At 41.2% G+C, this 12,555-nt stretch overlaps 1 protein-coding gene across 1 annotated transcript in view; it reads right to left on the reverse strand.

The window, feature by feature from the left end:
- The window catches only part of ank1b (ankyrin 1, erythrocytic b), a 66,287-nt gene that overhangs the window by 8,388 nt on the left and 45,344 nt on the right, over positions 1–12,555 (reverse strand). Inside the window, exons 27-39 of the mRNA XM_040157016.1 lie at positions 11,145–11,369; positions 9,648–9,802; positions 9,203–9,414; positions 7,061–7,265; positions 6,776–6,872; positions 6,451–6,679; positions 5,740–5,868; positions 4,363–4,482; positions 3,169–3,253; positions 1,880–1,954; positions 1,653–1,784; positions 1,165–1,323; positions 234–305 (exon numbers count right to left, since the gene is read on the reverse strand). Coding sequence (XP_040012950.1) covers positions 234–305; positions 1,165–1,323; positions 1,653–1,784; positions 1,880–1,954; positions 3,169–3,253; positions 4,363–4,482; positions 5,740–5,868; positions 6,451–6,679; positions 6,776–6,872; positions 7,061–7,265; positions 9,203–9,414; positions 9,648–9,802; positions 11,145–11,369 — 1,895 coding nt within the window. The remainder of the gene's footprint in view (positions 1–233; positions 306–1,164; positions 1,324–1,652; positions 1,785–1,879; positions 1,955–3,168; positions 3,254–4,362; positions 4,483–5,739; positions 5,869–6,450; positions 6,680–6,775; positions 6,873–7,060; positions 7,266–9,202; positions 9,415–9,647; positions 9,803–11,144; positions 11,370–12,555) is intronic.

Below are 12,555 nucleotides of genomic sequence, written 5' to 3' on the forward strand. Positions count from 1 at the left end.
AGGTGTGAAAAACTGTAACTGAAAAAAAAAAATGACTTGTGCCCCAGTGCCCTTAGTGCATGCTGCAAAAGGCTGGGTTCATGGTGGGAGAATGACACCATTCCTCAGACCTCAAAAACATGATTTGAGATTCATCATCATTATCATCATCATCATCACCATCATCATCATCATCATCATCATCATGTACATGAGCAGCAACACACCATGCAGCCCGAGTCCCTTCAACTTACCCCTTCTGAAAAACGGGGGTCTAATAACTCGTGGCTTGTGCACTAGGCGCGATGGCCTTGTGTCCGTGATCTCTTGTGGAGCAACAGAGACAAGGTAAAATGGCTGTTACCCAGACTCGAGGGAAGCAGGGAGGTTTTCAGAGGTGGAAAGTGAATGAGAACAGCAACTCACCTTATTGTGCTGAAAAATCTTGTCTCAGATTTTTAGTAGTGCCGACTATACTAACTGTCATGACCAATACATCTGTTTGAGTGAGCATTTGAGTAAATAATCCCTTAAGGAATAATTGAAATGGAAACAAAATCATAGTGATTTTAAATAAACATAGAGTTAATTTTTTTCCCTCAACTTTTTTTTTGTTTTTTTCATTTCATTTTTCCTGAATCTATATCTCTGCCAGTGTCAACTAGTACAACAAATACTTCGCTTGACGACTCGAGTAACTGAACCTGTGATTAACTTTCCTTCAGATTCTGCTTAAGCAGGAAATTCCTGCAAACTTTAAATTTCTGATCGTTACAGATCATCATGGGACAATGATCAAACAAAGAGCCTCAACATCAGTATTCAAAACTTTATTAAAAATCAAACTGTTTGGCCTTTTTGTCTCATATCTTGGATGAGGAATACTGCACTTTAGTTGGCTCAATTAGTTAAATTTCATTTGAGTTGAGAAAATTCTGAAAACAAATGGATTTGTAACATGCTATAGAAACAAAGTCAAATGGTCTAGTCTTAGTGAGAGATTGTCTCACTTGCTTTAAGATTAACAAGGTGTTAAGACTAAATACAGAATTAAATCCTTTGAAGAGCTTGGCACATTTTTTCCATCTAAATGTAGTGGGCCAATTCATTGCCCACTAGTGAATATGCTGATTTGAACATTACATGGCTTGTGAGTGTGATCTTTGATGTGTTTGTGTTTCTTACCGTTGATGACACTAGGGGACAGCAGGGTGGAGTCGCGGTCGCCGAGTCGACAGGCACCCTCCTCTGAAGAACCGGGTGCTGGCTGCGGAGCCTGACCTTCCAGAGACGTCACAATGTCTGCACGGTCAATGTTCTTCAGAGCAGTGTACAGGCTCTCCACTGAGAGGGACATGCATAAAGGGTAGGGGGGGGGGCACAGAGAAACAGAAAGGGAAAACAACAGAAGAAGAGCGTGTGCACAAGGACGCAGAAGAGAGAAACATACAAAGAAAGTCAGAAAAGATGCAAGTTAGAGAGTATTCCAAATATATAGTTAATCTGACAAATAGGCAAAAAAGAGATCTATAATTTAATAATGCAATGTCAAATTCACTTCAAATAAATAACCTGTAACTTGCAGCAGCTTATATGTACTGATAAATGATTATTATAGTATTTAGGTAGCTAAAAAGTAATTTGTAAGAGATACACAGTTGTGTTGGACTTACTCTTGGCCCTTTTGCCTTCTCTGCTAGCCCACAGGTTGAGCAGGGCAGAGCTCTGGTCCAACAGTGAGTTGGGATTCTCTACACGGATCCTATTGATGTCGTCCACACCAAACTGAAGCTCTCGTGCCAGCTCTGACAGGAAGACAGACAGGCAAGTGGATAAATAGATACATACAAAAAACAGAAGGATAGATCCAGTAGATATTTACATATTTTAAGTGACTAACCTGCCCAGCTCAAACCCAGCTGTTCAGATATGATGTTGATTTTGATCTCGGTCCTCTCCATGGCATTCACTGCGGCTAAAGAGATAAAAAAAAAAAAAACAGCCAGTTTATTAACACCTAAGACCCCACACAAAGCCAGTGTCCCCATGAAACGTACCTGTACATTTATTGAAGTGAGGAGATTATAACTCTGGCTCTAGTTTTGATCTAAGTCACACTTTACTTGGACAGTCCAGCTGATATCTAAGTGACTATAATTTGCTGGTAAAATGCTATGTGCAAGTAGTCATCAGCGTTTTGGACGTAGTAGGTAGATCATATCACCTCTGGACTATCCAAATATATGTAATTGGCAGGTGTATTACTCAAATACTACAGACAACTGCTATTAGATTCTTTTATTTTGGTTTAAATTCATGTTCTGTCTCCCAAAACACTTCACACTGACTTGAGTTGCTATTAAAATTGTTAATAGCAATACTTACCTTGACAAAAGCATTGCTCTGCTGAAGGAAATAAGCAGTACCCACAACATTGTTTTTGTCCATATAATCCTCAGGGTTAGCACACCATATGGGCAGGGGAGGTTATAATTTGGGGTTCATTCAGGTGCTAGTCCCACCAGTCAAAGTAGCATTCAGTAACCATTACAGAGGGACTGAGGTGCAATGTAGCAGCGCTGTGTACTTGATAGACAGAAAAGGCCTTTCCCCTTCAACCCCACCCTCCATCAGCACCATTTAAACCAGCCAGAATGGCCGTCTTGACTGAGTTACTTTACCACAGGCCAGTATAAGGGCTCCTCTGTCTAACTCCACTGCGAGGTCCTGCCCATTCCCAGTGCTGAGCTACAGTGCTAATGTTAACTGTATCTGCTGCCATGCCATTGGAAATCGCAGTGGAGATACCAGCGCCATGCAAAACCAATTAGAGAAGTCATTCATAGGTTTTCTTAGCTTCCAGGACACTGAGGAAAGAAGCTAATTTGCCATGTGCCATGGAGCCATTTTGGGTCATGTTGGGGATTGCTCCTTGTCTTTTGGCTGCACATTCAATAAGATTTCCTCTTACTGCACTGCAAAGAACTCTGGGGCATACTTCAGAGCAGTGCATTGCATCCAAGGCTCAGTCTTCGTGCCATGCGTGCACACGAGACAGATAGGGGAAAATAGAGAGGGTAGAGTGGGAAGCAGAGGGTTGTGTGTAAAAGGGGCAGTGCAACATTCAGTGCCCGTCTCCACTGTGTTTCTATCAGGAGAGGGCTGAGGGTCAGGCAGTGAAGGACTCACCCACACCAGGCTCGTTCAGCGCACTGTAGCGCTCTCTCAGGGCTAGAGGGGTTAAAGTTCTCCTGCGCTCTTCACTTCCAACAACCTAAAAATAAAGAAACACAACAAAATCACATTATAATCACATTATAATATTTGTGTGGCATGTCATTAATATAGTTCTTTTTAAACCTTTTCACCCACTGTTTTGCCGCGTGAAAATCAGCACTATGTAGAGCTTTGACAGACTGCTGGTACATTTAACGGTTACATGAATATGAGAATAAAATATATTGTATATATTAACAGATCGGAATTCCTTAAAATATGGATGTAAAATATGTTTCCCAGCCTTTAAGCAGTCTCAGTCAAACAGTGATACAAATCACTGGGAGCTAAATGTCCAAATTCACCATAAGGGTCTAATGATCAAAAATAGTCCATTTGTCATTTATGTAGACCACCCTTTTGTGAGAGGGGTAAAGCAGTGCTGCATACTCTTCTAATATGTATTTGTTCACACAGAATTTGAATTGTGTGTATATATTTTGTGCGTAATGATTGTAATTGACTTCAATAATCACCTAATCGTTTGACTGATTTTTGTTAAACTTAAAATGTACTGTACGTATGCAGTTTTGGCATTCGTTTCCTAATAGAATCTCTAAGGGCTATATGAAGGCAACTGGACTTGCTTGAGGTGCTTGAGGACGTTTCCCCCCTCAACCGAAAGGCATCTTCAGTTCTAACTGACTGGTGGGGAGTCCCAGGCATTTTACCTCTTGTGGGGTGACACAAGAGGTCACACGGGAGTTGTTGACATACTTCTAAAAGAATCCCTTTGAATTTATTTTAAATTACAGCTGGCTAGATATTGCACAAATTTTCAACTAATGATAAATATTCCCTGTTTCAAATATTGGACAAGCCACATTATGAGTGGAGGATCTCCATAACTACTAAGTAGAATATGAAGTCTTACTGTCTTCCAGCCAATCAGGTCTGACAAGCAACGGCTAACTAAAGCCCCACGAGTGATGACATCAGCTATAGTGTTGTACCTTGCAGAACAACTTTAGAAAACTGATTTCTTATTTAGGGAATGTCACGTACACAGACCTCTGTCCCATCTAGCACACGGACGTCTAGGGAAATTCAAGCACAGAAGTTTGTGTATTTGCGCTTGTTGGGTTGTGTTTGCAAGCAAGTCCTTACCTTGACACAAGGCGGCATGGTTATGTTAAGGTTACACAGTACGTGCTGTGTGTCCTCGTACTTTGTGCACTTCCGCAGAAAGGATAAAAACCCAGTGGCGTCCTTATTGCTATCTCTGACCTGACATAAAGAAAAGACAGATGGAGAGAGGAAGAGAAAGAAAGAGAGAAGAAGTAGGAGAATACGGAGAGAGAGAAAAAGAGGAAAAAGGAGAAAGATATATAGATTGAGGAATGGAAGAGAGAGGGGTGAGCAAAAGGAGTAAGAGAGATGGAGCAAAGAGGAAGGAAAAGAAGTGAAAGGATGAGACAGGTTAAGAGACAGAATGCATGAGAAAGGAAGAGAATGAAACAGCAGGAGCGAAGAAGAGGAGGAAGAAAAAAAGATCAAAGCAAGTATTAGATCCCTACACGACGTCTTGAGCATGTGGCGCAGTAACATGGGACGAGAAGCAGAGGGAAACAGGGATGGAAGCAGTCCACAGGCAGGCGAGAGGGAGAGATTTACCTGCACATTTTACCTGGACCTCTGTCAGACCAGACAGTTACAGAGTGACCGTGAGAGAAAGAAAGAGAGACAGTGAGACAGACACATACAGACAGGCAAGGCTGCAAGATAGGAAGGCGGGCAAAGAAAGTGAGGGAGTCAAAAGACATGCAAACAATTACTCGAGAGAGTCGACAAGTAGATAGGTAAGTTGTTTGTTGCCTGGCAACACCATAATGAAAAGATATTTATCCAAGTATTCATCTAGCTAATGCTGAACAGTAGTGTGTGTTACACTGAGAGGCACACATGGACAGAAAGACACTGACAGACAAATAGATGATGTACCAATCAAATTGAATGAACCAACAAATGAAAAATTACATAAATATAATTACTAGACAGACATGAAGAGGCGTGTTCATATAAATGCACAGATATAGTGCAAGAGAAGGGCTTTAAAACATTGAAAATCCAAAGAAACAAAAAGAGACCTTAAGATGAAACTTATTGTTTGACTGAAATTCTGTTATTGTGCAGCTAATTTCACAGTTTTTCAGTGTGGTGTTTCTGTGGTGCTGAGTTAGTGCAGAGGGAACACAGCGCTGAATTGTTATTTGATCTGAACTTTTACATGCTAATGGTGAGACAAACTGCGAAGTCTAGCTCACAGACATCCCAGTGAAAGGCAAACAGACACACAAAAAGCACCATATGAGTAGGTTGTCTGGGTGATCAGCAGATGGGTGCTCAGGAGGGACCTGACTAACTGAAAAAAAGGATCCCTGACACACTGAAGCCAACAACCGAACAAAACACAACCACAATAATGAATGAATATGTAGCGATTGATAGAAAAGCAGGCAAATGAACAGTCAGACAGAGACGGACCTTGACAGAGACGGGCAGTCTGTTATCTCTGAAGGCCTGGAAGCTGAAGCTGCGAGGCTGCTGGGTGGCCTTCCTGACTGGCACCAGGTTCCCAGAACACTCCAGGTGCAGCGGCATGCCCTCCATCAGCTGTGGAAAGTGTCACAAAATGTTAAGGGTGACAAGATTAATCAGAACACTAGGAGAGGTTGGGAATGATTTGACCCTTGTAAAACAGCCAGAGTGTGGATCAATATCATATCATCTTTGAAAAAGACACAAACTCCTACTCCTCTGCAACGCAGAAAAACACTGCACTTGCAGGATCGTGCTCTCAACGATAGGGAGGTTTTGGAAGCATTGCCAGCAGAGCCAGCAGTGACGTAAACCGTCTCTCTTTTCATCAGGAAGAGAAAAAAAATTGAAAGTGCTTCTTTTCTAGCACTGCTACTAGTACTACTACTAAGTACATATCTATAAATGTTCCTGTTTTTACAAAATAATATTTCTGTAGTTTTTCTCATGCAATTTACCAGAACAGTCATCTTCTAAGTATGGCTTTTAAATTGATAGATGACATAAATCTTTCACTAGAAACAAGAGCCAACTGCTTAAAAGTGGGCAGATAAAAACTAGGAACTAAGTTTGAGGTCGCCACAAGCCATATTGCTCTTCGTTACACCTTTCCCTTTCCGTGAACTTGGCAGCGTTTTCCTTCGCTCCTGTACTGACCTCAATATCTCGACTGCGGGCCACTTCAGTGAAGTTTTCATGCAGCTCCAGCGTTTTGTCCATCTTGTCATCGGTCATACAGTAGCAACGCAAGCGTCCCTCACGCGCTTCATTCATCTTGGCAAAAATAACAAACTTGGCCATATATGGCACGGCCATTAGCTCACGGTACAGCAAGTTAGCAAAGGTCACTGCCTCTGCCGTGCGTGGACAGTCTGCCAGCCAGAATCTGGATGGAGTAGAAGAGGAAAAAAGAGAAGGAACATTTAATATTAGATGTGGGCAAGAGAACAGGGAAGTAAATGATTACTGTTGAGGTGCTCACCTTGCAGATACATTGGTGGTAAAGTTGGCACAGTTATTGGTGTACATCAGCTTTGTGGTTCCAGTGATGTCCTCCCACTGAGCTGGTGCTGTTCCACCTGAGACACAACAACCACACTGTGTCATTCATGCCCTGATGAACACGGTGCCTCAATTCACACTTTTACAGCACATTTTATGTTATATATACATCCAAAAAAATTCAAACCAATACATAAATTTATTTTGTTACTGAGAAAGTGAGCAAACTTCTTGTCTATTTGATGATCTTCAAAGTGGATCGTACCAATGACACTGCAGAGGAGGCGCAAGCTGGTGGTATCTCCCTCCCCAGCATCCCGAGGACTCTCTCTCCAGGATGGTGGCAATGGGATGCGCAATCCGATTGGACGGTGGAATTTGCGTCGGCGTGGTTCGATGGTAACCACTGGGCTGAAGGTCGCTTGGTTACCAAGCTGTCGAGTCAGCAGTTCATCGGGGATTGGCTGCGCCTGAAGTGGAAGTGGTGAGGGAAAAGGTTGTTGAGCAGGAAGATTCCAAAAAGACAGAAGAGAGGGTTACGGAGTTGGGGTATAAATATGTGAAAGCTAAACTCAAGCACTAACACACTATAAAAGCTGATGTAAGTATAAGTGATCCAAAAGGATAGTAAAAAGGCAGGAAACAGAAACAGGGAGAGGATACAAAAAGAAAACAGAACAGCACATGTGCAGTAGACTGAAACATCAAACTCACAGCCATACTCACACATGCAACCAATTCATATTTCACACCTGACCCAACTCAGATCAGTGCATCAGCTCGGTCAGTGTGGCTCACAACTTAAATCAGGGAACTGAGGAGTGATGAATGGCTGGATAAAAGGAAAACATAAACAGAGCAGCATAAGGCAAAGCAAAACTTGGGTCCATGCAGTTTCCCTAAAATAACATCAGTGCCGTGACAAATCAGTGCTTTTACAGACAAGGTAAACAATGTACACTGAAGTGACCAAATAAACTGAAATGTGGAACCCATAATCCGTCATAATCTTTCTGTCATGGAAAACAAAGCCAAGCGGGGGTGTTGTGTGAAAAGAGATAGTCAGCATGAGTGTTTGCCAAGTTCCCATTGTGGAGGTCTGGATGAGTGACAGTCAGCCACACTTTCGCCAAAAGCTCCTGTTTGGCACGACAGACACCACATGTTGCAAATGCTAATTTAGAAACGCTGCAGTACGGCATGACCTCAGGTCACGTCGCCTAGTTCTTGGCAACAATATCTGCAGGGTGGTCTATTATATTGTAACTTTATATCATATAGTATTTTAAAGGCCCAAAAACCCATTTTCTCAATTATCTTCTTACTATCAGTGATGGGCTCCTACACGACCACGTAATTTTCTGCCAAGGTTAGGACAGTTTTTCACATCGGAAATTTCTGCATTTCTGTTTTTGTCCTGGCTTTTTCTTGTCATGAATATTTAATCTTATAGAGAAATTATCAAGATTTTTAATCATACGTTTAGGGCCTTCAAACCTTTATGAAATAACCTGTACCTGATAGGTGGAGATGGACCTTTCATATCATAAAGGACCATACCAGAGGTTTTGAATAGTTTAGCCATTTACTACGACCATGTACATTTTACATTAATGCTGACCATTTGTTAAGACATAACATACTGCCATAGATTTAAATTATTTTCTTCATACCTCTCTGTTCCCTGTGATGAATTAACTAAAAGCAAATTTAAACTGCAATGAAATTAATTGAGAACAATGACCAAAGGAAATGTGAGAGAGAAAAATTACATTTCAAAAATTTTAACATGTGCACATTTTACACTAAATGGGCAAAAACATGCAGAAACTCCTTTACAGATCTCAGATCTGGATCAAATAGACTGAATCAAAAGTGGATTTTTTGCTTGTCCTAGATGCAACAACTCACACCACAATTCATAAACATCCTTCGAACATCAAGATTCACAGTAATAAGAGAATAAATGATCCTTCTGCGGTCAGTGCTACAGCGTAAACATCAGTTCTTCCATATTCCGGCTCATTCGTAAAACAGAACATCAACTTCAGGACGTGAAATCTGTCAAATCTCAATAAAGAATGCGGCACAAACCAAAGATGCTACAGGTAAATGCGTTGGCATAGACCACTGAGTCACAGACTGAAAGTCAGCTGTTCTATAATTCAAACATCTGTCCTCACTAATTCATAAAAAGCACCAGATTGTCTCTGTTGTACAAGCCAAATAACAGACACCCAAGCAATTTTGAACGGTGTGGATCTGTATAGAATCTGTCTCATGGTTTCAAATCTGCTGTTCCCTCTCCTCTGTTTTCTGAATTTCTCCACTCTCTTCATCATTCCTGCTCACTCATAACCTTCCCCCTCTACTGTATTTCCACTGTAATTTCAACTCCTCCTCTTACCTGCAGTCCCAGTCTCACTCTTTTGGTGACGGCTGTCTCGGGGAAGATGGCCTCAACATGGGGCACCAGCTTACTGGTCAGCCGCCCACCCTCCGGACCGATCAGGTCACTCTCCTGCTGAATGCGGGAGACCACAGCAAAGTAGAGGGGGAAGTCAGTGGAGATGATCCGGCGGATTCTCTTCTTCTCCAGCTCCTCTTGACTCTCCAGGTCTACAGATGGTAACGAGTGAACAGGAAGAGAAAGAGAAAGAAAGGACATAAATACTAAAAGATACGCAGAAAGAACAATAAAGAGGAGGAGGATAAATGTTGAATGCAAGACTAGCAAAGACTTACAGCTTAATATAGGCACCAATGAGCCATACAAACGCTACTTTACAATAACACGTGTCCAGGTGAGAGAAAGTGTCTCATTTCTGTGTCCATCACCATCACACACTGACCTTCATCCATGCCATTCAGAATAGTTTCCAACACTTCGTCGCCATAGCGATTGCGATGTTCCTTCCAGACCGAGCCATTTTCGCTGCGGAGGACCACGAGCTCTCGGTCCCCCCGGCCCAGTGAGGCAAAGTGTGGGATTTCAACAATTACTGGCCTGTGGAAGCAACAACAACCTGAGTAAAAATCAGGTTTTGATTTTGTTTTCAGGCTTGTACTTCTATTAAACACACAGAGCATAATTATTAGTTTGAAATAAGAAAATAAGTAAATTAAAGAATGGGGTTTTTGATATAAAGATAGATTTTGTTTTAGTAAAAGAAAAATACATTTTATTTTGTTCTGTTTTTGTTGAATTACATCATAATATAAGGTCTCTTCATGAGATGTGTAGGTGTATCAATGTACAATAGAAGTACAACAGTGTAAATTCATGTGCATTTCCTATGTCTACCTATGCTCCTGGTGTTTGGGGTTTTAGACTACAGATCTTTTTATGGAGTCCATAGGTTTACTTCAGTTCTGGCCATTAGCGGAGATATGGGATGGGAACCTCCGCACATCACACATAATTATGAAATGCTTTGACTTTGGGATTGACTTGTAAAGATCAGGTTCACTAAAAAGATATTTAATTGGGACACTTTGCTTTGCCATCCCTGAGCTAATGAGTTGAGATCCTTGTTTTATTGAATTAGCTGTCATTTATTTACCAGAGCAGGTTACTTTGTGATATTCAGGAGATCAGCATGTTTCTAATGTATAGAGAAAAATGGTCTGTAGCTCTGTGGTATAAACAAAAATTATTTATTTATTTATTGTATTACTTATTGTCTCATAAACAATAGCTGCAGTGTAGAACCTTATATGACATACTATTTACAGAGAAGACAAAGATCCCTATCTGCATAGTTATGTTCAGGAACACTACCATTAGCTCTAGAGACCGGAAGGTTAAATGCCACTCCAGAGGAGGACAGACTTTGTTTGTTGTGGGAGCCAGGTGACATTGAGAATCAGGTTCATTTTTTGCTTTGCTGTCCTGTCTACCGGGACGCAAGGGATCTACTTAGTAGTAAAATGTCCTCTCTTTCTGTTAATTTCTTCAGGCTGGATGATTATGAAAAACTTGAGTTGTGATTCAGGAAGGGAACTTTTTTTATAGCATATTTTATTTGCCAAGTTGGGAGAGAAGGCAGAATATTTTGTTTAAGACGAGCTGTAAAATAACCTGCACTTTTGTAATGAAATGAAAAATTTGACCACTACAACTGTACTTTTGGTGTCTTGTAAACCCATGAGGGTGGGGGACTTAAAGACACTAAAGAAAATGCAAATATTTTAGCGGGATACCGAGAATATTTTGAACAGAAAATGTCATTTAGCTTACTATGTCATCATGTTTGACTTCTTTGTCATGCTGGACAAGTTATTATTATATGCACATGTTTCAAAGCTGACCAAACACAGTAAATAAACAAACTACAAAGTTGACTCACCCAAGGAACTGCATACTGGACGGCCCTAGGGAGATGATGCGGCTAGCAAGCCCCTCCCCCTCCACCAGTGGAGGAGGCGTGGTCAGTTTCTGAGGTTTGACCAGACGGCAGGTAATGCGTGTCGGCGCGGCGCAGGTTCGAGGTGGAATGATAACCCGCAGGCCGTGGTGTCTGCTGCCTCGCATGGAGCCTCCTCGAGCATCCACCATGAAACTCACCAGGAAGCTGAGGGTCATACAGTGACATGGTCATTTAGCTCACTCAGTCATTTTCTAACTCTTTATTATAATGATCAAGATGCCTTTAGCATTAAATAACAAAGACAATTTAACAGCAGATACTGGGCTTTCCTGAGTGAAACTCTTCCCATTGAATTAGACAGATAAGGATTTTTCATTTGTGTATTTTTTAGCAGTTTTTTGAATTGATCTGGTCTGTTTCTGCTTTTACGCAGGGCGATTCACAAAGGAGACACCACTGCACTGTGTTGGTGTCCTTTTCGTTTGATTGTCTCAATATGGCAGGGGAGGACAGGCCACCTGGAGTGACCACACCGTGCAGCAGGAATGACATGAAAAGATTTAAAAAAAGAGAGATCCGTGCTGTTTGATCCTGCATTAGACAGGAAGCCTTGTGTAGGTGTGTGTGTAGGTGTGTGTGTGTGTGTGTGTGTGTGTGTCTGGCAGGGTGACTCTTTTCCTCTCACAAGTTCATCTTTTCCCCCTCATTCACCCTCACTTTATATTCTGCTTTTCAAATGCTGACTCATTGTGCTCTACATAAATTATGACTAAGCAGACTTAATAATTTAACACCATTCTGAGTTAAAGTTATGGAGCTTGTCATGAATACCTTAATTACTGGTGTTTTAATAATATAAACGAAGTGTAACAGAGAACAACCAAAACAGTTTATCCTCCTACCCTCCTCCATCCTATATGATGAGCATATATCATTTATGTATTATTCAATTAACAATATAAATCCTGGGTTAAATTTAATGAAAACATTCCTTTATCTGTAGTAATTTTCTGACTTTTGACAGTGTTACAGGAAGCGAGTAGGTGGGTGGAGTGTCTGTGGTTCAGCCTGACTCACTGATCCTCCTCACTGATGTTTTGGCATCACTGATGTTTTGATGTCTGGGATGTTATAAAATCAAGAGCGCAGCATTAACTGTGCAGCCATACTTCTGGATTGTGGGGTTTTGAGTATGTTTTCCCCCATTAGAGATCTGTGTTTTTTTTTGCTATGAATGGTCAGTCATAGTAACATGGTCATTATAATTTGAACAAAACAAGACATTTCACATATTTTCCCCTTTATTCCATCTCCAGTGTCCTTGTATGCATGCTGTAAACTTAAAATACATTTTTAATACTAGTAATCTCATTGAGTCTGCCAAAGTCTC

This window comes from Xiphias gladius, chromosome 20 (assembly GCF_016859285.1).
Source record: "Xiphias gladius isolate SHS-SW01 ecotype Sanya breed wild chromosome 20, ASM1685928v1, whole genome shotgun sequence".
In the NCBI taxonomy this organism is placed as follows: Eukaryota; Metazoa; Chordata; class Actinopteri; order Istiophoriformes; family Xiphiidae; genus Xiphias; species Xiphias gladius.